The 24,479-nt window shown below is 40.1% G+C and overlaps 1 protein-coding gene across 1 annotated transcript in view; it reads left to right on the top strand.

Moving 5' to 3' along the window:
• npas3 (neuronal PAS domain protein 3) overlaps nucleotides 1–24,479 on the top strand; it is a gene marked incomplete at its 3' end in the record, with an annotated part of 208,956 nt that overhangs the window by 34,398 nt on the left and 150,079 nt on the right. Inside the window, exon 2 of the mRNA XM_079459342.1 lies at nucleotides 10,892–10,990. Within this exon, the coding sequence (XP_079315468.1) occupies nucleotides 10,892–10,990 (99 nt within the window). The remainder of the gene's footprint in view (nucleotides 1–10,891; nucleotides 10,991–24,479) is intronic.

The following is a 24,479-nucleotide window of genomic DNA, read 5'->3' as shown; positions in this document are numbered from 1 at the left end:
TGTTTATACTGTTGTAGGATGTCATTACGGTATGAAGCGGTACATTTATTTAGCCTTCTAATTGAAGTCATCAGGAGCGTATTTACATATCTGTGTAGATATGGCCCCTTGGAGAGTGTTGATAGAAAGTTTTCAGAAACAGCATTTTTACAGCATGTCTTGAAAGCGTTATGACAGATCGAAGTTTGTTTGGGTATGTATGGAAGAGCTATTGGGTCATTGACTGACAAGAATGGCCCATTGTTTGTATATAATTAGAATAGATTATAGCTTTATTATAGAGAATATATTTTTTTTAATTGATTTTATTTAAATTGCAGAAATGGTTACAAAATGATTGGGATGCATAAGCCTCTGTCGCCATTGCTGTCAGTTATAGAATTTTAACATCTGTTCAACACGTTTGCTTGCATTTTATAGCACATAACACATAATAAAATTAATAGCCGGTCATAACCATTTTTCTTTCATATAGCTGTGCTCATAAAGGTGTTTTCATAGTTATTTAAGAAATTACATTTAATCGGTGGATTATTTATGAAATATGTCATTTAACTAATGCCTTTAGTAAAAGCAATTATGCTGATCTTATAAAGCACCTGTAATGTTGGTTGTCTTAAAGTTTGGACTTTCCAAGAGCTAAAAGCAAACTGTGAACTCGGTTCAGTTTGAAATGTATAATTCAGCTTCTCAGCGTTTTGTGTACTTTGATACACAATAAAGCTTTCAAATTCAATAAAGATGAATTTCATCCATAAAGCTTGTCTGAAGATATTATTTCGATGGTTTATGAAGTGACAGGCGTGTGCACGAAATAACTACATTTCCCATCATTCTTTGTGTCATCGCGAGAGGAATAAAACAAAGCATCAATCACACCTAATGCACATCGTTTTCCTCTTTTTATTCTTGTGCATGTGCGAAAAACGTTCTGTGTTTGTCAAGAGTCGAATTATAGGGAAAGATTTATGAAATTGTTGATTTCATTGAAAAGCCCCAATAATTACGTATTTAAAACTTGCATACATAAGAAACCTTGCAGCAACTTTCAGGCAGCATTATAACACTCTTATTTAGTGGCGCCGTGTACCAAAGTGTTTCCTTTATTGACTGACACAGAAACTTTTCAGGGTTTTGCTGAATGTTTAAAACGTCTTCTATTGGAAGAGATCTCCGCTGTGATCTGTAGCTTCTCTAAACAGCTCGCTATAGTTATGAGTTGTATAGTTTAGCATGCAGAACACACAGCTGATGTAGTGTACATTGTCTTCCAGAGGAATAGATTTCTTTAGGAGCGTGTTTAAGGCGAACAACAAGCTGTACGTACAAACACATGAATGCAAAGCGATGCAAGTGTCTGTTGTCCTTAAAGCAAGTTGTGTTGTGTTACTCTGTCTATACAGTATGTTTCCCCGTTAGCTCGCTGTCCATTGCAGAAACTCATGAAGATAACAGCCGTGAACGATAAGGTCCCTTTGTCTAAGTTTAGAGGTTTAATCGTCTGAGCCCAGATCGGGCCTCTCCTTGCCGCAGTCTCTCCGGACCGGCTGTCAGAATCCCACCGACCTACCTCATCACAATGTCAACACGGTGAGACGCTGGGGCCGGATCTTTCTCCTCTTGTCTCAGAGCATCTTTAGCTGCCCTGAGCGCACACACACGCTTGCACGTGCAAACTCTTGGGAATGGGCACGCGTGACTGCTGGGTCCCATTAGAGACCAGCTCCACCCCTCAGCAGAGGGAGAGCGCCGCCTGCCAAACGCAAAAGCATTCCCTCGCTATCAGCTGGAGGAAGCGCGCCGCCGCTAATTGATTGCAGCTGCGCCGTTTAGCGGTTAAAACATGATTTGAGGTGTCAAAGATCAAACATGCAGAGGTTTGTTAATAGCCCAAAGGGTGCGCGCTTGCACGTCACCGCGCCAGGGAGTTACATAATTGTGAGGAAATTAGGTTTCAAAGAGTTCGTGCAAGACGGAGCTCTATCACACATTAACAGAGTGAGTGCGAATGTCATGCGAGTTTTGTTTTTCTTGATCCCGCGTCTCGTTTCGAGGAGAGCCAACAAAATATCATATATTATCAAAGCGGCTGTCAGCTTCGTGGAATCGCCGTGTTTGCATACGTCGCTGCCAAGGGCTTTAACCCGTCTGCTTCTGTCTTTCTGTCTCTCTTTCTACCTAAATCCTCTCTGCTTCGTTTTTCCGCACCGTAATCCACAATTAAAGCGGAATTCTGACCGGGCTGCATATTTTGAAAATCTAGCTTCTGCTGTAGGGCGGATGGAGACGGTCGACCTCGGATGAATAAGTGGTGATGGTTGTCTTGAAAGGGTGGAGAGAACGAGAAGCCAGTCCTGTTGTTGAGCTTAGACTAGCGTGATTCTGCTGAGCCCGATCGAGCGTCATCTTAAATGCATTTGTTTCTACACAAGATAAATTTCAGTTGTTTGTTGTCAGCACTTTCCAGTAACTGTGTTAAATGAGATTAATCTGTCAATGCTTTAAACTCCTTACTTTAGTCTTATTTAGTTTCTGATGGTATTTTAATGCTAAAAAGTAGGTATGTGCAAGTAAGATGCTTAAGAGAATAATGGAGATGTTGATCGTCTTAAGACAAAATGCATCTGGCTTGAAAACCATATTAGACATCTCGATAGTTTTGGAACAGTTGGTAGTGATCGATCACTGTATCGATCGATCACTGTATCAATATCAGTCAGTTTCAGCTTGCCCTTGATCTAAATCTGTCTGATATTGAAAGATATGATAGCAAGGCTTATTTTTCTTATTTCAATCCATTCTTCTGTGTCAGGTGTCAAAAGGACCAAACAGATATCATATTGAAACTTGAAGAATGATTTAACGCTTTTAAAATGTATTTTCTTTTTTTTTTAGTCTTTGCATTTTTTGTCAGACAATTATACTGTATATGCGATCGGTTTTGTTTGACTTTGCTATAGAATGATTGATTTGAATTGATTTTTAATATTTAAGTTTGTTCTTATTAGGAGGAAAGCAATATTTAAATTATGCTTGCGTTTTAACAAGCGCATTAATATTGACATGCACATGATCAGATTGACACGTCGTTGCAGGAAGACGCTGAAACGTTGCATTTTGGCTCGTCAAATATTGGCTTGTGAAAAGTGCTCGATAACCCACTTAAAATATTCTGTATTTTTACGCACTAATTTTGTACTTGATATACAAAAAAAGTATTTTTAGATAAGTTCTAAATTGACTTAACTGTGCTCTTTGAGCCACCATAAACAGAAGTACCAAAAAAACGATATTTCTTTGTATATTAAGTACAAGATTAAGAGAGCACTTAAAGAACATTATGAAAGCGTACTTAAATTAAGTACACTTAGGGCAATTTCCCCTAGTTTTTTTTCAATGCAATTCATCGTTTCTAAATTAAATAATTTTATGAAATGTTTAAACTAAATCATTACATTTGTGTTTATTTGTGGGATGTCGTTCTGTTGCATTTCTATTGTATTATCTCGCAGAAATCGTCCTCAACAACACCGGCTTGTTCAAGCTTGTTAGCTTGTCATTTGAACCTGGCGATGCATTCTTTCCTCTTATAAAGCATACTGCATATCATGAAAATTAGATTGTTGAATGCGATAACACCGTGTTGCTTTTTGGGGGGAATGCGTCGTATATGCATAAATATGAATGCAGGAATGGTTCTGACTGGCTTGACTCAGATATTTCCAGGTGAAACCATCTCGCCAGGATTGACATGCATAAACACGGTAATGCATAAATACATACATAATATATGGAAAAACATCCCCAGATGTTTTACTTTGGGTGGGCAAAGACTTCCTATACTCTGTAATCATTGGCAGCAAAATGACACCTCATGCAAACGGCCCGAGATGTTTGCCCTCAAATATTCGCACAAAGCAGGAGAAGATGATCCTCTAATTGGAGCAGCAGCTATTTGGCCGAGTTCCAGTCTATCAATTACTTTCGCCGCTTTTCTAAAGTAATGGAGTGTAATTGCGATTCTTTTGCTCTTATTAATAGGATGCAGATGCCGCGGTGCGCCAACACAATGGTGGAGGCTCGCGGCGGCTAGGCATTTGGAAGTTATTTCAGAGACGAAAGCGTATGCGGACTCCCTCTGCGCAGATCTTCGTTGCTCTGTCGCCGCTCCTTTCAACCTCTCTCTCTCACTCTGTGTATCTCTCGCTTGCTCGTTCTCTCCCGTCGTGACTGACAATCTCTCTGATTCAAGCCACCACCCCGTCCCCCCACCCACTTCACCGTGCGGCAAATCAAATATGACAGCGAGAACTGTAGACATAATGGAGAACGTTAGGAGAGACCGCCACTGTACACACGCAAATAGCCGGAGGCTTAATTGAACACTGCTGCCCATGACCCGAACACTTCCAAAAGCCTGCAGGAATTTAGCCCGTTCTCCGCTTTGCCTCGTCCTCCGGGTTGCGTTTCGCTGTTTTATTTAGTGTAGGATTTATTAAAGCTTCTGTTGGAAAGCTCAGAAAAAACAAGGCTGGTGGGAAAAAGACAAAAAGGAAGAGCTGTGACCAATCGCAGGCAAAGTCAGCAGTTTAGGTTTAATTAATTAAACGCTAAGCTCTGTTGCTCGCGAAGTTGTGGAGAACGAAAAGCCGTTTTCCTGAGGGGGTGTAATTTTTGCGATGTTAGTGGCGGGTGAATACTCCGTCAGAGTCTGCCGTGCTGAAAATGCACTCTAAGAGCTGACGGAACTGGGTTCGAGAGCTATCTCGTAGCATCACCGCTGTCTTTTTTGAATAATGGCACTGATCATTTGAAGCACTCCAGTGAAAGAGAGGCGTTGATGCTGAGTAAATAGGCTGATTGGGGAGAGATGAAGGTCAGTCCCGCTTCAGGTGACAGAACAGTGAATCACAGTCATCCGATCTGTTCTATCCATCATTTCAGTTCTTCCTTTGGAACCCCCCTTTGGGACGTACAAGAACGCCAAAGAGTCTTGTTATGGAGATGTGTTCCATTAGCAAATAGACCACTTGTTTTAGAAAAAAAGTTTAGATATTTAATAGCTTTATGTAGTTTTCTTTTTCATTTTGAATTAATTTACCCAAAAATGACAATTTTGATACAATTACTCAAACTCTATTTGTTCCAAACATGTATAAATGTCTTTGTATGGAAAACAGAGAATGATATTTGGACGAATGCTTGTAACCAAACAGTTCTAGGACCCCATTGATTACCATAGTAGGAAAAATTAAAGCGGTAGTCAAAAGAGCCGTAGAACTCTTTGCTGTCCTACATTCTTCAAAAATCTTCTTTTGTGTTCAACAGAACAAAGACATGTATACAGATTTGGAACAACCCACCTAAAGCCTATGCATTTTTCCCCAACATTTACCCAAAATAAGCTCTGTGTGAAAAAAGGTTTACGATGTTTTGTCTATCAAGAGAATCTTTACAAATTAGCACAACATTTGTAACTTTTGAAGCCGAAATAAAACCTGCAGAAAAAAGTAAAAAGCTAACACGATGCTATAAACAGACTACACTTAAGGTCGATTTCATCGTCACCACCACCAATCCTCCGACATCTCTTTACGACTTTATTAATAATGTGTTCCCTGGTAAGACATTACTCCGTGAACATATCCACATCTACGTTTTAAGAGATCTGTGCCCATGTTGCATTATTTTTAAGCTTTTCATGCGCCCCTGCCAAAGAAAAGTAGTAGCTTTTAGCAACTTGTTAGCAACCGCCGTTTTAAAGACACAGTAAGTGTTTAAAAAAATCAAAAGCGCATTATAGTTGGTGTGTTTTATGTCATAGAATAAGACTTGGAGCGATGATCATGAAGTCCTAAAATGCTAACTTGCTTCCGGGTTTTGCATACAAAAACACGTCATCTCCTCGGCTCCCCATATACTTTGTTAACTTAATCATTAAAATGTTTAGCAATTTAGACTTTTGTCCTCTCTGTCGCCATTCACCACAGGTTATTTTAGGGCAATCATACAGATGGCTCAACTTCTACATTTTATTTTAAAATTTACTTGAAATTTTGTATCTATTTAAAATGTATTTAATTATGATAAGCTGACCAATTTAAATGGGCACATTCAGCACGTCACATCAAAACTCAGCATTGTTTTTTATTAAGTTCTAACTGTACAACCTAATGTATGAAGCTGGACTACCTGTGCAGCGTAGTGTGACTTCCTCCCGACGCGACTGCTGTTGGAAAGCGCAGTCGGCCATAAGGAACAAGTGCGTAGTGATAAAGTAAGAGCCGTGAATAAATTGGCATCATTAGTGTCTCACTCAAGTTTATGACATCAGAGATGTTACCGGTTATAGCCTACAGGAGAGACTCAATCTCGACTCCTGCAGAGGGTACGGCAGTCTCACTATTCGCCCACACTGACACACACTCATCTGAATCATTCACATTTCTCCTCTGGCACTTTCAGCAAAGCATATGCGTGAGTGTCATTCACCTAATGTGAACTAAAACACTGGCTGGGATTTGATTCCGCCCGCTGAAAGCTCGCAGTCTCTTTAGCGGAGTGTTGGCGCGGGGCCGACCGCAGCTTTGAGGCCTGGGGTTACGGGTGAGAACAGACTTATAGGGCAGCACTTATCAATGGGCTCATAATGACTTATTCTTGCGCGTCGACTGTAAAAATATGGGACTATTATACAAATATTTTTCCAAGAAATGAAAATTGTAGATGAAGGAACATCATTAGCAGGCACGCGGGATCTCCACAGAGGTCTGCAGCTGTCTGTCATTCAAAGTTATACACGTGCACTCTCTTTACTTGTTTGTTTGTTGGTTAGTTTTACTTGGTCTAGTTTTGGTTGGATTGTGTTAGCGATGCAAAAGCGGTGGATTGGATTATTCCGTACGACTGATGTGTAACAGATTCATTCAATCCATCTGCAAGAGTCGTTTTTGAAGTAGACTGTTGTAGTCATGCTGTATGTTCCTGCAAGCTATTGTTTTGTGATTAGCACAGTGTCATCTCGGTTAGAAGATGTTGTTTAGTAAGTGATGCTTATTCTTAAAGTGAAAGTTCACCCAAAAATAAATATTCTGTCATCATTTACTCACACTCTGTCAATTCAAACCTGTATGACTGTTTTTCTTCAGCAGAACACAAAAGGAGATATTTAGAAGAATGTTGTTAGCTGGACCTCATTCACTTGCATTGGTTTTGTGTCCATACAATAGAAGTGAATGGGGTCCAGTGCTGTTCGGTTTCCAACTCTCTTCAAAATATCTTCTTTTGTGTTCTGCGAAAGAAAGTAATAAACGTAATGACAAGAGGATGCGTAAATGATGACAGAATTTTCATTTTAAGGTAGTGTTAGGAGCTGGAATGAGTGGAACAGCAGTCTGTGCTTTTTAAGTGTGTGTGTGTGATACGATGGTACTCTTGTCCCTGTACCGTAGTGAATTTCTCTGTGTTGCTGTCGGTTTGATGTGGTGTAGCAGACAGTTTTCAATAATTTATTTGCGGAGCAGAACTTGAACAGTAGGGCTGTCTCTCTCTCTCTCTCTCTCTCTCTCGCTCGCTCAAACACACATGCACACTTTAGAAGACAGTGTCATACATTTTTACTAACGTACATGCTATAGAAATCTGTGTGTATCTTTGTGTTTGAATTGAGATGAGGGTGTGAAAGAAAGACGCCTAACCTGTGTGTGTGTGTGTGTGTGTGTGTGTGCGTGTATTAATATTATTTCATCTTACGCATATAATTAAATCTTAAAGACATATGTTTAACATTTTAAATCTGTTGGTTGTATTTTGTTCAAGCGTTTGTGCAGTGTTAAAAAACTGAAACGGGAAGTTCTTCTCGACCAGCGCTGTTTATGTCATCCAAAGTGGTCTATACAGTCAGTTACAGTAGATTTTATAATCTGATCGGATGAGCCATGTCTGAACCCGGTAAATGCAAAATTGTGACCACAAAAAATTTACGAAAAACACTTTTACAGTGATGAGGAGAGACGTTTCAGACAGCTTTAACTGTGAGTTTTCTGTGTCACTTTTACGTTCACTTTGTCCAAGCAGACAAATCCATCTTTTTCTTCGTGAACGCGAGGTTAACGCGACGGTCAGAGCCATCGCCCCCCGCACGGCAGATTTATTGTGCCGGGTTGCGGTCACCGCGTGATCGAGGATCCGTGGATGGGTTATGCGTTATAGTAATGGACTCTTGCGTGGAGGAATTTACCTGTAAATGTCAGTCACCCCACTCCACCAGATGACATCAATAAAAGCTTCAGTAAATCACGCCTCGCGGCTCCGTCGCCCGATCCGGCGGTCAATATCGCAGCTTAATAAACATGCCAGGGAACTTTGGGAGGTGTTTTTAAACAGGCAGACCAATTGTTAGTCAGAGAATTTCTACAAATGTGTCTGTCCGTCTATCAGTGATGTGTCTTTATTACTTGGTGCAGTTATTGGTCCAAACCAGAGTTTGATTCCAGTGCCTTTCCTTAGCTGCAGTGTATTACATTTATGCATTTTGCAAATGCTTGTTTCCAAATTCAGGTTATACATTTTAGAGATTTAGGAATTCATATTCGGTCAGGTTTAATTTAAGCCTTGTTGCTTTCATGCAGTTCGTTGTAGTTTTTCATTCCCTGGTAGATTTCCTCATAGAAAATCTCCATGTTTGATATCTCATCATATTCTGTCTTCTGTCTTTCCCCCGTCTCCCCGGACTCTTCCGTTTACACAGCGCTGGGAAAATAAGGTGTTATTTTGCGGGGTTATGACAGGCGTGTGAAGCGTTTCCTGCGTTTGATTGACACACTCTTGGTTGCGTACCGAGGGTCTGTGTGATCCAGCACCGGCCTTCTGCAGTTGCTTTTCTTGGTGAAAGAATGTTAGGAACACCTTCAGAATATTAGAGATGGAGGAATATCATTTTTTTCAGTCTCTGTGTCTCTCTGCCAGCCCTTTTGGCACGGGACACTCTGTTCTGACATGGTACCATCCTGTTGGATAATAATCCTCTGATGCTGTTGCAAACTCACAGAGCAGAAGATGAAAACTCTGGGGTTTGTATTACATTGCTCATGCTGTTGACTCTGTGAACGCTCCGGCCAAACCGGCAGGCGTTGCTATCCAGTAGGGCTGCACGATGAATGAAATGAATCATCAAGATTATGATAGGAGTTGCTTTTGGTTAAAAGTATTCATTTAAGCATTAAGATTTGTTTTACTCTTGTTGTGTCAAAAATTGTTGATGTTATCGAGCAATCTATGATAAATATGTTGTCTACATGAATTAAGTGGCGAACGAAGATTTAGATGATTTCTATGATGAGTGTATGACAAATACATACATGTATATGCATCAGAATTTCTTATTTCAATATTATGGAAGACAAAGTGTTTTTATGGTGATGAATCGTGTTATTGGTTTCCACACTCTTCATGTTGCTTTGGATAAAAGCATTTCTTAAATGGACATTTCTGCCATATACTGTAGCTGTAATATCCAGCATACGGCAATTTCCAGTCTTCAGGATTGTAAGACAGCCGCACAGGGCCTGGATTTAGCAGAAAGGGAGTCAGACACGATCAGAAACGACGTCAGGGTCAGCGGTGCCGCTGTTTGCACGTGCACCCGGAGCCCTGCTTACAAAACTGACACCTTCTCAATCATATCGCCGATTCCCTGGAAATCAACGAAAGGCCACGTCTGAGCATTTTATAGAGTACTATGCACCAGATGGGGATTAGTTTTCCCAACATGGTCTTTTTTAAAGAGAATGTGTGCTGTTGGGGAAACATAGTCGGCTTTGAAAAATGGACCAAATCTTCTGCCGCTGTCCGCAATATACAGTTCCTTTTACAGCCATGAAACAAAATCAAAATGGGTCTACATTGGGCCGTGGAGACGTTATGTGTGTGTGTGTGTGTGTGTGTGTGTTGGAGCGTGTGTAGGCGTTTTCATTCAGTGGCTGTGGAATGGCTGCGCGCTCCACACCTGCGGGGAATTTATTGTGCTAAATGAATTGTGGCCGGCAGAAGTTTGTAAATTGCGATGCATCAATCTAGAGGAGATAGAGAGCAGAACACGCCGGCATCGGTATCGTCTGATATCGCCGTTGAAACCTCGCCTTTCAATTCCTCCCCATTCATCCTCCGGCAACCTCCAGTGTTTAACGAGATTCGTGAAGAGCCCTTAACAAATAACAGCTCTTTAGCGTTTGAGTGCCACAGATAAATGCGCGAACGAGGGCGTTTATGCCGAGCAATTAGAAGAACGCCACCCATTATCTGCAGCGCATCACGGCGGAGACGAGCCAATCGCGTCGGCCCGAATCAATAACTCAGAAAATTTGTGCGTGTTAAATGACTGTTTTTCCCAAAATCTGTCAATAAACACTCTAGCGGCTTTAAGAGATCAAATTTGTCAGACGTACAGCATGCAACCCAACACTCTCAAGTAATTTATGCAGTTTTGTTAGTCAATTACTCTTAAACATAAATATAGTTAAAAATCCTGACCTCCAGAGAAAGTTCATTTTCTGATGCATTTGATGTTTCGTCTTTTCAGAAGTCCTCAATTTTGCTATGTGCATCATGAACCTTGCACACCATTACATATTTCGATGTCTAATCTAATGTCATTTCATCGTTTAAATGTGTTGTTTATGTGCTCATTTGATTGATCTATTCCAATGTCACTTGTCACTTCTTTTCTTCTTTTTCATTATCATGTTGAGTCAAATGTTTCACGACAAAGTTGTAGATATGATTGCTTTGAATTCTTGGTAATCATGCTTGACTTGTTTTTTTTTTTTAGCAGTGTATTATGGGATGGGTCAGGGGCTGATGACGTTAAGAGCTTTTCCACGTTTCTCCACAGCGAGCCATACTGGGAGAGGTCTGCTAATGCCAGTTCCTGCTCTGCCACTAGGCCCAAGACACTCCAGCTTGGAGGGCAACAACATACCTCATCGCCATGGTAATCCATCCCTTCTCCCATGTCCCAGTAGAGACCGTAGATCTGATGCACAAATGCCAGTTTATTTTCACAATGCGTTTTGTTGCAAAGCATCATGAATTCAATGAATATTAGTCATCACATTGCACACGCATACATACACGACATTGCATAGTTTGTATTGTGAAGGCTTACTTAGAAACAGTTTGTGCCAAAATACCATAGTTACTACAGTTTTCAGCATTTTGCAAGAGAAGTGAATGTAGTGAATATGTGTTTTGCTGTCAGTATCAACATAGCCGAGTATCTATTTTGGTCTAGTATAGTAGTTTCTGATTCAGAAGATGTAAGAATAACAAGTAACAATAACAGTGTTTTTTCCAATAATATTAATAAGGATAGAAATGAAAGCTACAGCTATTACTTCTTTCGACATTATCAATCAAATCCGCCCAATTTATTTCTTATTACTTCCCTAGCCTCATCTTTTCTTAACCATTTATCAATGCCACTCAATTCATAACGTTCCACAATCTCCCAGAGCTTTTTTTCTTAACACAAATTTAATAACAAATTTGAAGTTTTATGAAAATCTTCCAATGATGTCATCAAACTTGCACAAATTAATCCCACGATTGATTCAACCTACGTATCCTTCACCTCACGATTCAGCCCAGGAAATTCTTACGGTTCAAGTCTGTGCACAATTTCTCCACCTCCCCCTAACCTTAACAAAACGCTCTAACTAACTATCACTAGTCTTCGTGCGCTCCCAAGGGTCAAACCCTTTGAAGCACCCAAATACCGCTGGTATAGAACCGAACCAATAGCCCGGAACCAACACCGCGGCAGTGAACTCAACCCAGGAGACACACAAAAATCCAGGATGAGCCCCCATATGTTACACCGGCTCAAAGATATAACATAAAGGGAGACAATAATCAAATAAATCTATAACCTATTGATAACCACAATCAATATGAAATATAACTAAATTGCAAATGTTAAACTATGGTTTGAACGTGGCTCTGGCAAAACTGCTCCGGTAACAGATGAGCATCCGCCACGATAAACTCTTGTACCAGGTTTAAATAACAGCCGTGACGAGCATCAGGTGCGCTCCAATCAGCCTCCAATCAGAGAACCTGTCACAAAGGCCGACCAACACAACTCAATCGCATGATTCCTTGCCGGTCTGATTTGCGGTAGAAGTATATTTTATATTGCGTGCGAAAGCCCCGGTGAGCATTTCCCCTCACATTTCGCCAAGACGTACTTAATTGATCAAAAACAAGTATTTTTGCTTCTGAGCCGAAGCAGCGCAAATAAATTATGCCACGGTAACAGAAATCCAATATAAAATGGGTTTAGTAAGCCGAGCCGTATTGCTTATAGCTCTGATAAATGATGCCCCCCTTTGTAGTTGCAGAAGTGCCTTTATTGTGTCGGAAGCCCCTCGCTGATTTCGAGCCTGTGAAGATAAAACAAGGCATCGTGGGAAGTGGAGTTTGCCGTATTCCTCCGAGACCGGGGCAGGCTCGCAAGTTTCCCGAGATACGCGGAGCGCTATAAACGAAGTGCGTTTGAGGAAGCCTTTGTAGAGCGTATGGAAACGCACTTGAGAAATATGCCGCGCTGATTATGTGCCGCGCCGCTTGATGGATCGGTGAGGAATGGAGGCACAGGGTTCTGGGATTACTGTCACACTGACTAAAGAGGATTTATTTATCACATTCATAAAAAGCCTCTTCTAATAGCTCATCAAGGGGTGTATTTAGAACTATTAGCACAACCACCCTCGGCTTCTGATGCACTACCTGCCTGTACCCATAACGCCTGGCGTGCTTTCTCTCATCAGCTGCGCTTTCTTCCTGCATTTACGTCTCTCTTCTGACATGCATGGGGTCGGCTGGCATTGTGTTCACGCTTTGACGCTTTAGGTACGGCGTAGAGGCACTAAATAGATTTTCACCTTTTCATCCCTCTTTGAAAGCGTTCCAGGGAACAAAAGCACAATGCCAACAGCATCACCACTCCAGCCCGCTGGCATCATATGCCCTGGCTGTCCATTAAAGAGACGCATGATTCAAAAGCCTGGGAATTATTAAAATGGGCTTTATTGTTAGATTCTTTTTTTCATTTGCACTTATAATGTTAGTCAAGGTTTCTTGCACCCAAACCGGACTGTTGACATGACATGAGGGGGAATAAATGATGACAGAATTTTTATTTTTGGGCGAACGATCCCTTTAAAGCTTTACTTTTAAGCATACACAATTTCTCTTAAAAAAGTCATGAACTCCTCACACTTACGGTACGAAAACACAGCACATTAAAACCATCCAAGTAGGTTTAGTCTTATTTTTACTTCCTCGCTTTAATTTGGATTAGAAGCTTTGATGTTAAGTGATACTGTATAACAGATGCAGTGGCTGTCGGATCCGGTCACTGTGAGGTATGGTTATATATCTCAGCTGATGAGCGTGCGAGTAAATTCCAGCTGGGTTATTTAGTTTAAGTGCTGTTTGATCCGGGAACGCCAGGCAGACTGAAATTGAGATAAATGGCTGCGGGGAGGGGGGCGGCCACCTCTCTTCCCAGCGATGGGCCGTTGCGGGCCGCAGCGGGGCCAAGGGTCTGCTGCACACCTGTCTCTCATAGTTACAGAGTCCGAGGCTCACGGAGACACCAGCTCTCCTCTGTCAAGGCTTATTGGGACCTCTGGCCCAGTAAACAGCAAGACATGCACGAATCGTGTACATCCGTTTCATGTACATACACACCCACACATTATATATTCCATCTGTCCCTTGTTCTGTTAGACCTGACAAGACTAGAGTAGGATTGAAGCTACATCAGATGAAGTCACCTGTTTATGATTCATTCTTCTGTGGAACACAAAAATATATATATATTTTACTTCCATGCAATGGAAGTCAATGGTGTCCAATGTTGTTTGGTTCTTCAAAATATCTTCTGTTGTGTTCTGCAGAAGAAGAAAGAATGTCATGCAGGTTTGGAATGACCATAGCCAAAACCCAGTTGACGTCATAGAGTACCGTAACCTTGTTTGTATACAGAATGTTGGTTTGTTGCGTTATCAGAGATAACTAAACAGAAGTTCATTCAGTGATCAAATCTGAGTGCTGCTTGCCAATGCGGAATCTGCCACGGTGGTGCTAGCATCCTTTGAGCGGTTCTGAGTGATTTTTTTATACATTGTTATGCAGTTGCTAAGATGTTCTGTGTGGTTGCTAGGGCACAGTTATCAAGCTCAAAAATCAAGGCTTGGGTCATTGTCACACTTAGGAAAGTAAGTCACTTCTTTACGATCGATATTTGTACTAAATAACTTTTGGCCAAGTTTAATGTTTGGCATTGTAACCATCTGTGATAATGCACACCAAAGCAAACCTTTGTCAGATTCCTTGTGTTTTTATGTATTAAAAAACAAGAACATTCCCTGCCTCTGTAAAGCGTCTCAATCTTGACCGGCGGCAAAAAGCAGCGGCCGTACAAGGCTCCGGCTCAGAGCGGGGAGATCGACGCATTTCATGCTTAAAAACATGACGGTGGGACGTCTGTACCTGCCAGAGGACCTGCCTGTTGTTACTGAGGGGGTATAAAACTATCTGTTTATTGTGTCTATGCGAGAGACAGTACGGTCAGTTGAAGTATTTGTGTTAGGATGTTGGATGTGTGTTCTTCATATTCGAACATAACGAACATGAAGTTAAAAAGTGTGCACCTTTTTATCAAATGTGACCCTGGAATACAAAACCAGTCATAAGTAGCACTGGTATATTTCTAGCAATAGCCAACAATACATTGTATCGTCGCTTTTTCTTTTATGCCATAAATCATTAGGATATTAAGTAAAATGTTACATGAAGATACATGTGAGTATTTTATAGGTTGCTTATAAGCCTTCCCCGCCGTGCATGAGTCACTTAACCCAGCTGTACGAGCTAACGCTAGAATTAGCCAAATGGACAGAGTACAATAAGAGCGCGGTGTTAACAGCCAACTCCTGCGCTGAGCTAACGTGCTAATGCAGCTGAATACGGATCAGTTTAGCTGGAAATGGCGACTTTAAGACAGGTTGTTAAGCACTTTTGTATTGATTTGTGATGACTGCGTTTATTATGTTAGCCGTGTTAGTCAGTTCACAAATCCTGTGATGTTTTGGGTTCTTTATATATATATATATATATATATATTTAGTAATAGGTATGTATAAAGATATGGACATTTATGACACTTAGATGAACACCATGACTTGTTTTGTACGTGCGATGTTTCTTTTAGTAATTGATATTTAAGTGAGGTTGAGAGCTGTGTCTAAATAATTTTACTTTTTTGGAGTGATATGTTTTGAATGTTATACTCGCAGTATAAATTACTTTGTTCCAAGTTTTTCTTTTTGATGTATTTTTTTCCTTTTCCTGACCTACTATGCTTACCTAGATTGGAAAGATATAGGAATTCTCTCTCTCAATCTTTTTTCAAGGTGCCTCGCATTCAATTATTTAACTGCGTTCTTTTCATTTTTTCATCTACCTGTTTCTTTGTGCGGATGCGTAAATAATGTATGTTATAGATTTCGCGGAGGATAGAGGAGTACAAGGAGGGGCAGGAGGTGCGATGGGGCATTGCTTGCTTTCTCTGGGTGTATTTGAATAGAATGGGCTTCTCTGTGAAACCGTGACCCGTTTGCTCTCTGTCTACCTGGCTCTCCACTATGTCCTTGGGATCCCGGTGACATCGTTTTGAAGTGTAGGTTACCCACAAATGCGGACGTTGCACAGAAAGCAGGATGGGGGTTTAATCCCCCAGTTCTTCTCCCGGGCGGCACACAACGACTTTCATAGTCTCAGTATCACAGTCCAGTGACATCACAGGTTGCCGGTCTTGAGGTACTGTACGTATCTTTAAATAGAGAAACCTTGTGTAAGATTTTGGGATTTGAATATGTACTCCCCGGTTGTATTAGATTCAGACGCTGTTTTTATTTTGTAACTTCTGCATATCAAAGCACGGGGGATGCATTCATTGCCATGAATTCTTTAATGATAAAGTGCATGTTTATAATACACTTCTCTTTTTGTAACGGTCTGCAAAATTTGGTCAGAATAAGCTCCAGTGCTGCTACACAAATTAAAGTTTGTTGGTTTGCGTTCAGATTTCCACGATGCAGAAATCCATTGGTTCCGCTGTGCACATTGGGGAAGTGGAACAGAGAGCGCGTGGTTGGGTATAAACACGTCTCATCTGAGAGAGAAACACTTATCGCGACGAGCAGAGACTCGGGACCTGCTGTGCTCAAACCTCCCTCCTGAGTGAGATTTCAGGCGACAAAAAAACACGGCATAACACTCACAAACAGGGGTTTCATTGCTTTTTTAATTTTTGCTTAGTGAACTTAGTAGGGGATGTAAACACAAAGCAGTCTGGTGCATGTTTATTGTGACAGGAGTTCCTTCTGCATGCTCCATATGCGTTCGTCCCTGGATAGTGTTTGTGGCCTTTGGACTTGACAGAGGAAGATTTGCCTAGTTTGAACTTACTGAGTTAAAGTGGTTAGTCGGTCTGAACCGGTTAATGTCCATTCGCACGTAAACTGAGAACTATAAAGTTTTTGCAAGGAAAATTATATAATCGTCCACAACAGTGGATTATGAGTGGCTGTCAGTGATCCCAGAATATTGTTTCTCTGTTACGTTATAGTTGTAATATTAAATTTAGCACGACTTGAAAACTTTATAGTTACCGTCTTTGGTGTGAACGGGCCCTTAAGTCAGTCTGTATGATCGGTTTCATCACTAAGTGTGTAAAACATTCATCTTTTTCCGCTTGTGATCATTCTTTTCTTATATTATTGATATTAACTTTCGGTCAGTGTTTTGTTATTATATATAAAAAAATAGAATTAATCGATATTCATGTTAATTTAACTTAATTTGTTTTTTATAGTGTATTAAACTAAATGAAAACCAGTCAACAGTTATTGATTCTTTGCGGAGGTCTACCGGAAGTTAGGTTCGGGCCTATTATTCTTATGTTGTTGCTGCTGAAAATCTCTATCCATTTGCATTATCCAGCATTGCAAAGTATTATTTATATAATTTACACGAACCATAAATTGCCTTTTATTTCTGCTCAACATAAATTCTTTGAGATGCTCTTTACCGTATGCAAATTTAATTTCTCTCCGTCAAACACAGATGAGGCCCGAAAAACTTAGTTTAATGTTTTATTTCGTTCAAAGAAATGAAGATCAAAGTCATATTAAGTTCATCCAGGTCCATGTAATCTGTAATTTGGAAGCCTGGAGCAACAACAGCGTTTGAGTGTGGCGTCTTCAGATGTGGACGGCGGTAATTAGCCAGCTGTTGCTCGGCTATGATTGACACGTGTACTTGGCACAGACCATGTGCACTATTCATGAGCCGCATACCAGCTATAATTAATTGATTCATATGCCTGTAAGCTTTTTCTAAAATATTAACAAGATAAGATTAAATAGGCATGAAGTCGTCAGAGCGGGGCGGTTCTGACCGTGGTGTTGGCTGTGAGTCTATTACCTGGAGGAACGCTCGGTTTGTCCGCTTCGCCTGTTGTTCCGTGCGATAAAGTGACTCTCCGCCTTGGCGCAGATACTTACCTGCATATAAATATGAAAGGTGCACGAAGTAAACTTTGCGCCCATGCCTCTGTATTCTTTATGGCTGCCTTTCAGTTATTTATATCTTCTAAATGATTTGGCATATGGAATTTAACCGCATGTGTTACAGTTTGATCTATTTAAAGACAACATGAAACTGCATTTGCAACGTGTTACACTTACGCAATGTGACATATTTCTTTGTGATGTAATGGTGCATCTCAGGGAGCTAAAGAAATGCTTTGTCATGTGACCAGAAGTTAAAACTGTAGCTGTGATGTCAGCATCTACTGACCAATGAGGAGTTTGGAGAGTTGAGTCCAGTTGAATCATGGCTCACAAGATCAGTTTTAAGGCACCAAAAGTTGTTTTCATGCATTCTCATGCAACGTTTTATGTACATGAGGAAGATAATATAGTTAATATGGTCATATGGTTTGATATTATGTTCTCTTTAATTCTGCAGTTTGTAACTTGCCTTTCTCGGTTTGAAAAAAAACAGGTTACTTTACATATTTTTACCAGAGTATGAAGACATTATAACTTATTATTTACTTTAATATATTTGAATTGCATTTTTTTTCTGGCCCAGCTGTTGGGTTAAAAGTAAACCTATGTTTGGTTATTTTAACCCATTGATGGGTCAAATATGAACATTTTCTGAATCATTCTTACCCAGCGGTTGGGTTTGTCCAACTGAAATCCAACTGACGGCTCAAATAATAAATCATTTTAAAAAATTTACTGTTTTAAAGAGACATTTATTGCATTTGCTCAAGATTTTATTTTTTTCTAAAAAAGAAAGTTATGAATCTTTCCATATTCCAGCATCTCAGCAATCCAGTGTCAGTCATACACCTTAAACCGTGCAGCTATTTCTCCAAACGTCTGCGAATTAGCCCCAGATCACAGACTCTTCGCAGGGGGACGCTCACGCTCGGCAGCCCGCTCTTTCCATCTATCAGATGAAATCAGGGAGAGAGTGTCGCGTGAGGCTGCCAGCTCCTGACAGGCAGTCACCTCGCAGGTCTCTCTGCTTTTGTCATGAATAAACATGGCTGCTGGTGGTGTATTGCTTGGAAAAGCACGCCAGCTGTGGTAATGGGCTCTCAAGCCGCCCGTTCTTTTGCTATCGCGGGCCACGCCAAAGACCCCTGGCTTACAAACAAACACGCAGGTGGAGTTTATTAAAGTCATGTTGACTGGGCTTTAGATGTAGAATCTTTGTTTTCTGGATGTAGTCGAACTGTAGCTTCTGTTTTCATCGGGTAAGCTCGAGATGTTTTGTAGTGCTATATATCAGTTTGCATACAATGCGCTATAGTAGAATGCAGATATCGTTAATCGACACAAATGAAAACGCTTCAGCAACGTGTTATTTAAATACGTTTTATACATTTAAATTCAAATGAATTGTTTTTGCTCAAGAAAAGCATTACTGTTTATTATTTCATAAAAGGTATTTGTTAACAAAGAGCACCTATTGCTTCCTATTAAGCCCCTGGAAACCATCCACAACATCCTATCGTCATGGCAACGACCTCTGTGTTGGCAAGCATCACTCACATCTAGTCTTGGCGTCGTTGTCATATATTTTATATAGAGAGAGAGTGTTGGTCATGCAAATACTGCAGAGCCCTTTGTAGGGCCGATTGTGGATGCGAAACAGCGTTAACATGCATTTACCAAACTGTAAAAAGCAATATACAGGGAACGCTTTTAGACTATGCAAAAATATTGTTGCTGCAATTTCTGCCGTGGAGTAGAAAAAGTAAATTATGCTCACCCTGACAGCATGAATTGATGTATATGAGATGTTGAATGCAGTCAGCTATGTCAAAATATTATTTTTCATGCACTGGCTGTTTGCTTTTGGTTTTGCGTTCGCATGACTGTTTGGGGTGATGTAATTATCTGTCAATCTCTGTAAATAAATCACTATGTAAACAGGGGGAGTGAGACTGGCAGAGAGAAACGGGTTTGGAGAATCGGCTTTGGAATGAGGTGGATGCGGAGGGTCACGCGTGCTTTTTTATTCTGAAAATAAAAGGCTACTAAATGTTTCATAAGCAAGGCGGCATTGTGCATCAAAATCATAAGAACCACGTTTAGAGCTTTTGAAAGCATCTCGAGTGCAACGTTCTCGAATTGAAAAGGGAGTTAAGCACCATCCAAGAAAGTTTATCAGTGAGGCGCGAGATTCTCTTCAACTAATCATCAGCCCGTCTCCGTCCCGAGGCTAGGCGAACCAATCTACCGCGCGTTCGATTCCGAGAACATTACCCAGCATTCTCGGAGGCCTAGAGTGGAGGTGCTCTGAGCTCTAATTAAAAGTTAGAAATCGTCTCATTATGATGATGAAAGTGCAGAAGCAACTTTCACAGAAGTCCACGTGTGTCATCGTTGTAAGGTGGGTCGAAATCAAACCACTTATTTTTTTCCCAGCAAATGAGTTACCTTGTCAGGCTGTTGGCGGGCTCTCTAATGGCCAGATCCATTAGTGCGGCCTATCAGCGTGGATACGTGGATTAATCTTGCTTTCATTGAAGATGGAACATCATATGGACTGAAGAAAACGTAGACTTCAGAAAAAAATTGAGATTAATCAGCCGGCGTTTGGTTAGATATCAGTCACAGAATAAGACACGGCACAGCATGTACAGTCTGCTTCATTATTTTATTGAACATTTCTCATGCTTTCTATTGGCTAATCTATTTAAGACAATGAGATTTGCAACCCCTTTGACTATGGTTTAACTGTAGTGACCATAGTTTTTTGTGGTAAAACCATGGTTATTTTGTGGTTTATACGAAACCAAAACATGATGGTTACTATAAAAATTGTGGGTCATATTTCTGAGTACTCCGCAGGAAATAGTGCAGGGTAGGACTTTACCCAAATGGATTGTATCCAAATTCCATGGTCTTCAACAATATATATTATAAGTGACTCAAATGAACAAAAATATATGTTTGAACCACATATCAGGTAAAAAAAGAAAGCCTTTCTTTCCAACTGTTGTGGGTTTTGACTGAACCCATCACCACGGAATAGAGGGAGATAGGAGCTGTTTATACCAGACATGCGTTGCCCTCCGTCCTCACCTACATTTTCTGTCTAGCACTTTATCTCCATCTTTGAAAATTTCATGCAATTTTCCTTACATTGTGGCATAACGTTCACATCACTCTGTTCATTATGGTCATCTTTTATCTTATTTCAATGGAACAGGATTTCATTGCTGTTTGAAACTTTAGCGAGAAAAGTCTCGAGAGGCCATATAAAAGAACTACGGGAGGCCACATCGCCTCTTTTCCATTTATCTCGTCATACGGTTAGCAATGATCTCAGGTACAGCAGGTAAGCTGTATTTTTTTTTCGTCAAGTTGCAGTGAGATGTTGAATAAAGATGATCTAAATGAAATAAATTGGGTTTTCACAATCAGGTTTTAACCTGGGTTCATTTTTAAACTTGGGACTATTTAAGAATCACATAGGAACTATTTATGAATGAGAACTCAACTGTAAACTTGCACTGATGCGTTACCATGTACTGCCAACCCGCTCTTTAAAATGACACAAGTATTGTTAAGTCAGGGTTAAGTCCGTGGCCTTGAGGTTAAACCAGGGTTAAACACAACGTGAAAAGGCTAACACAGAGTTGACCGGCATCAGTTAACTTCCAGGGAGTTCATGTCTGTCAGCTGTGAGTTTTTTGGATTGTTGTTACCGTTTCTTTTCCTGACAGGTCTAAATATAGAAGTCATATTCTCAGCAGGGGCTAATTTGAGTTCTTAATCGTGTTTAGACCCAGCAGATTTGCCGTTGCAGCAGGCCACCTGTCGAACACATTAGAAGCTTTTTTCAGGGCAGATGGAGAGAGCAGATAGTCTGTCCTTGTCTTAAATATTCCATCAAACCGTACGGGCGTCTCGGGCCCTGCCAGAACGCTGCTGCTATATCGTATTCCCACTTTAAAGACATCCAGACTCACAGATATCAGAAATCTCTCTGTATGTTCTGGATTTGTCAAACAGAGTATTGGAAAGGGCCCAGAAAGAGTTGCTGGACGATGTGGAATTGAGACAATGTTTGATACCAGGTTTAAATTGGGTTGTCACTACCGTAAATAACCAATTTTTGTCTTTATAGAGAAAAATTAAGGACTCAAAAGAAAAGCAGTGAAAATTGTATTTACTGTCACTACATTATGTATACTTACGTGACCTGTCACAATAAACAATATGCGTATTTTAAAGGTTCTTTGTGAAACCATTTAGCAAAAATTGTTCTTCTATGGCATCACACCTTTATTTTTATTAGTATTGATAGGGATGTAAATGATGAATTATGAAAATCTCATGAACATGCTTTACGACCAACTTTACCGAGGCATATACTGTGTAATACACATTCTTTTTTAGGTCTGTGCTCTTACTCTTTCAGTTCATCTAAAAGTTGTCTCATTCATTCGTATTTCAGAAGGAACCTCAGAGATGAAGTTGATATGAACTGTAAATGAATGAAGTTAGTACTCCATCTAGTCTCCCGAGCTCCGAAAGAGCAACCTCTGAGCTATAACGTTTTCCTCTCCTCTCTCTGATCAATCTGAATTTGGCCTTTGTCATCTATATCATCATCAGTCACGGTGTCATTTTTTAGCGCCTCTTGCAAAATGGATAAATACTATCTGTCTATGTTTTCAAACATTTATTGTCAGAATCTATTTATACAGTCACTGAAGCAGCATTACTGTAGATCTTATTGCTTATATTTTTACCTTGAAGTGTCCTGCGACTGCCTGTCACCCTCATACGGTCCTGATGCGAAAAGCAATAACAGCACATTGTGGTGGATAAGAGCTCGCCATAGCCGCCAATATCCTTTATAGTGGCTCTATGATAATAATATGGTTGATATTGTAGAAGACTGGAAGTGCAGGCAGTGTGTAAATAAGTATGAATTCTGATCAGAGCTCAGATAAGTGCCGTCTCCATTCCGCCTCCTTTATCACTCGCAAAGCAGATTGTGCTCTGTCTCACCGAGTGTTTTATTAGCACATTATACAAATTGTGCATGCGACAAACACCATAAATAACAACAAACACAGGTAAACAAACATACTGTGGAGGTGTACGCGCTCGCCGGTTGAATAAAGAACAATCTGTGAGTTTACTGGTGCGAAATTCACACGTCAGCAGAACGGTAAGCGTTGGACGTCCGGCCCCCGAAGACACTAACTGTAATAGAGGGAGGAAGTACAGACATAAATTACGATTAAAATAAATTGATTTGCTGTAATATTTTGTGGCACCAAACGTTCGAAAAGCATTTAAATAGAATTTATCAAGGTTTAGATTTTGTAATTTGTATTTATTACATTGTCCAGCTGCCTTAACAATAGTGTTGAATAGCATCTTTTGGGGGCTTTTTTTGTACTGTGCTATTTTTATTGCTTCCTATTTATAATTTTCAAAAACACTTATTGAGTACATTCAAATTTGAGCTGTTGCAGAAAATTTCACTTTGACATTTTAATTAATCACAGACGTAGATATAGACGCAAAAGGTAGAGATTGTAGCTTTATGTATCTCAATAAGTTTGCATTTTTCCTCCTTAAATGGTAAGTTTAGAAATTGTCAGACAAATGAAGTGTATTTCAAAAGTTATGTGTTGACATTTTTTTATTATAGACAATTATTTTGAAATTACATTTTTTATATTTCATATTTTGATATGATATTTTTCGCAGTTGGTTCAGCCAATGTACTTATACATTGGCTGTACATATACTCCATGTACATTTCTTTGCCTGTACTTTGCTTCGCTGTTTTTACTTTAAAGTGTCAGTCCGTAAGGTATTTTGAGTAAATTTCAAAGGTGGTGTGAACTCTGTGATCTGAAAGGATTTAAAACGGATGCAGGTTACTTTATTTCTTATGAACAGGTAAGATATTTCAATATTTTAACAGATAACACAAAAACCGTAGCTTCCTTTGTTTTGTTAATACAGACGGGTAAAGTTCCATCAGTTGTGCTTTCTCTCTTTATTTCCATTATGATAATTGTAATTTAAGCCCTATTCGCACAGGATTAGTATTATCTGGGGACCTGGTGTGATTTAGAAATGACCTCCTCACATCCGTATTTCATGAGGCGCGAATTAGCACAGCTATGTGAAACCTGTGATTTTACTCAAATATATGGACTCATATCCCGGATATCCCGGACTCATATCCCGGATATGATGGCAAGTCTTTCCAAATAGTATATGTAGTTGTATGATGTACAATGATTTATGACCGTACTTGTCAGCAATTAAGACCCGTGTTCGGGGATCTTCTGTCTGGTTCGGAGACTCCAAGCCAAAACGGCAGGTATGGAAATGACCCAGCACCCGAAATAATCTAAAAGCACTTCAACACAGCCTCCATTTGCGCTATTTGGGTATATTTATGTTCTTATTTGTTTCGTGTTATAACATCTGCCATGTTATCTTTGTTTATTTGGCGCTACTGATGTACAGTGATGATTCTCACCGGTGCACTGTCACAGGCCACGACTCAAAACGTCAGACTCATCCGCTCATGTACAATGCAATGATACAATAAATTGAATTATTATTAAAATACTATTAACAAATACATAAACGGTGACAAGTACACTCTTTTTTTATACAAGGATGGTATGCATGTTATATTTTCGTTAAAAGGTTTCACATTAAGTCTAGTTTGTTGGTGAATTTCAATGAAAGAACAACTTATGCGTTCAGCTGTAGCTCCGCCCCTTTATTCTGACGTGCTGCATTTCTTTAAACTGACCATGACCGCCACAGCAATAGGAC

Source organism: Barbatula barbatula (genome assembly GCF_947034865.1).
Source record: "Barbatula barbatula genome assembly, chromosome: 6".
Taxonomy (NCBI): domain Eukaryota; kingdom Metazoa; phylum Chordata; class Actinopteri; order Cypriniformes; family Nemacheilidae; genus Barbatula; species Barbatula barbatula.
Note: the sequence above shows the minus strand (reverse complement) of the source record. Positions and strands in the feature narration are given on the sequence as shown.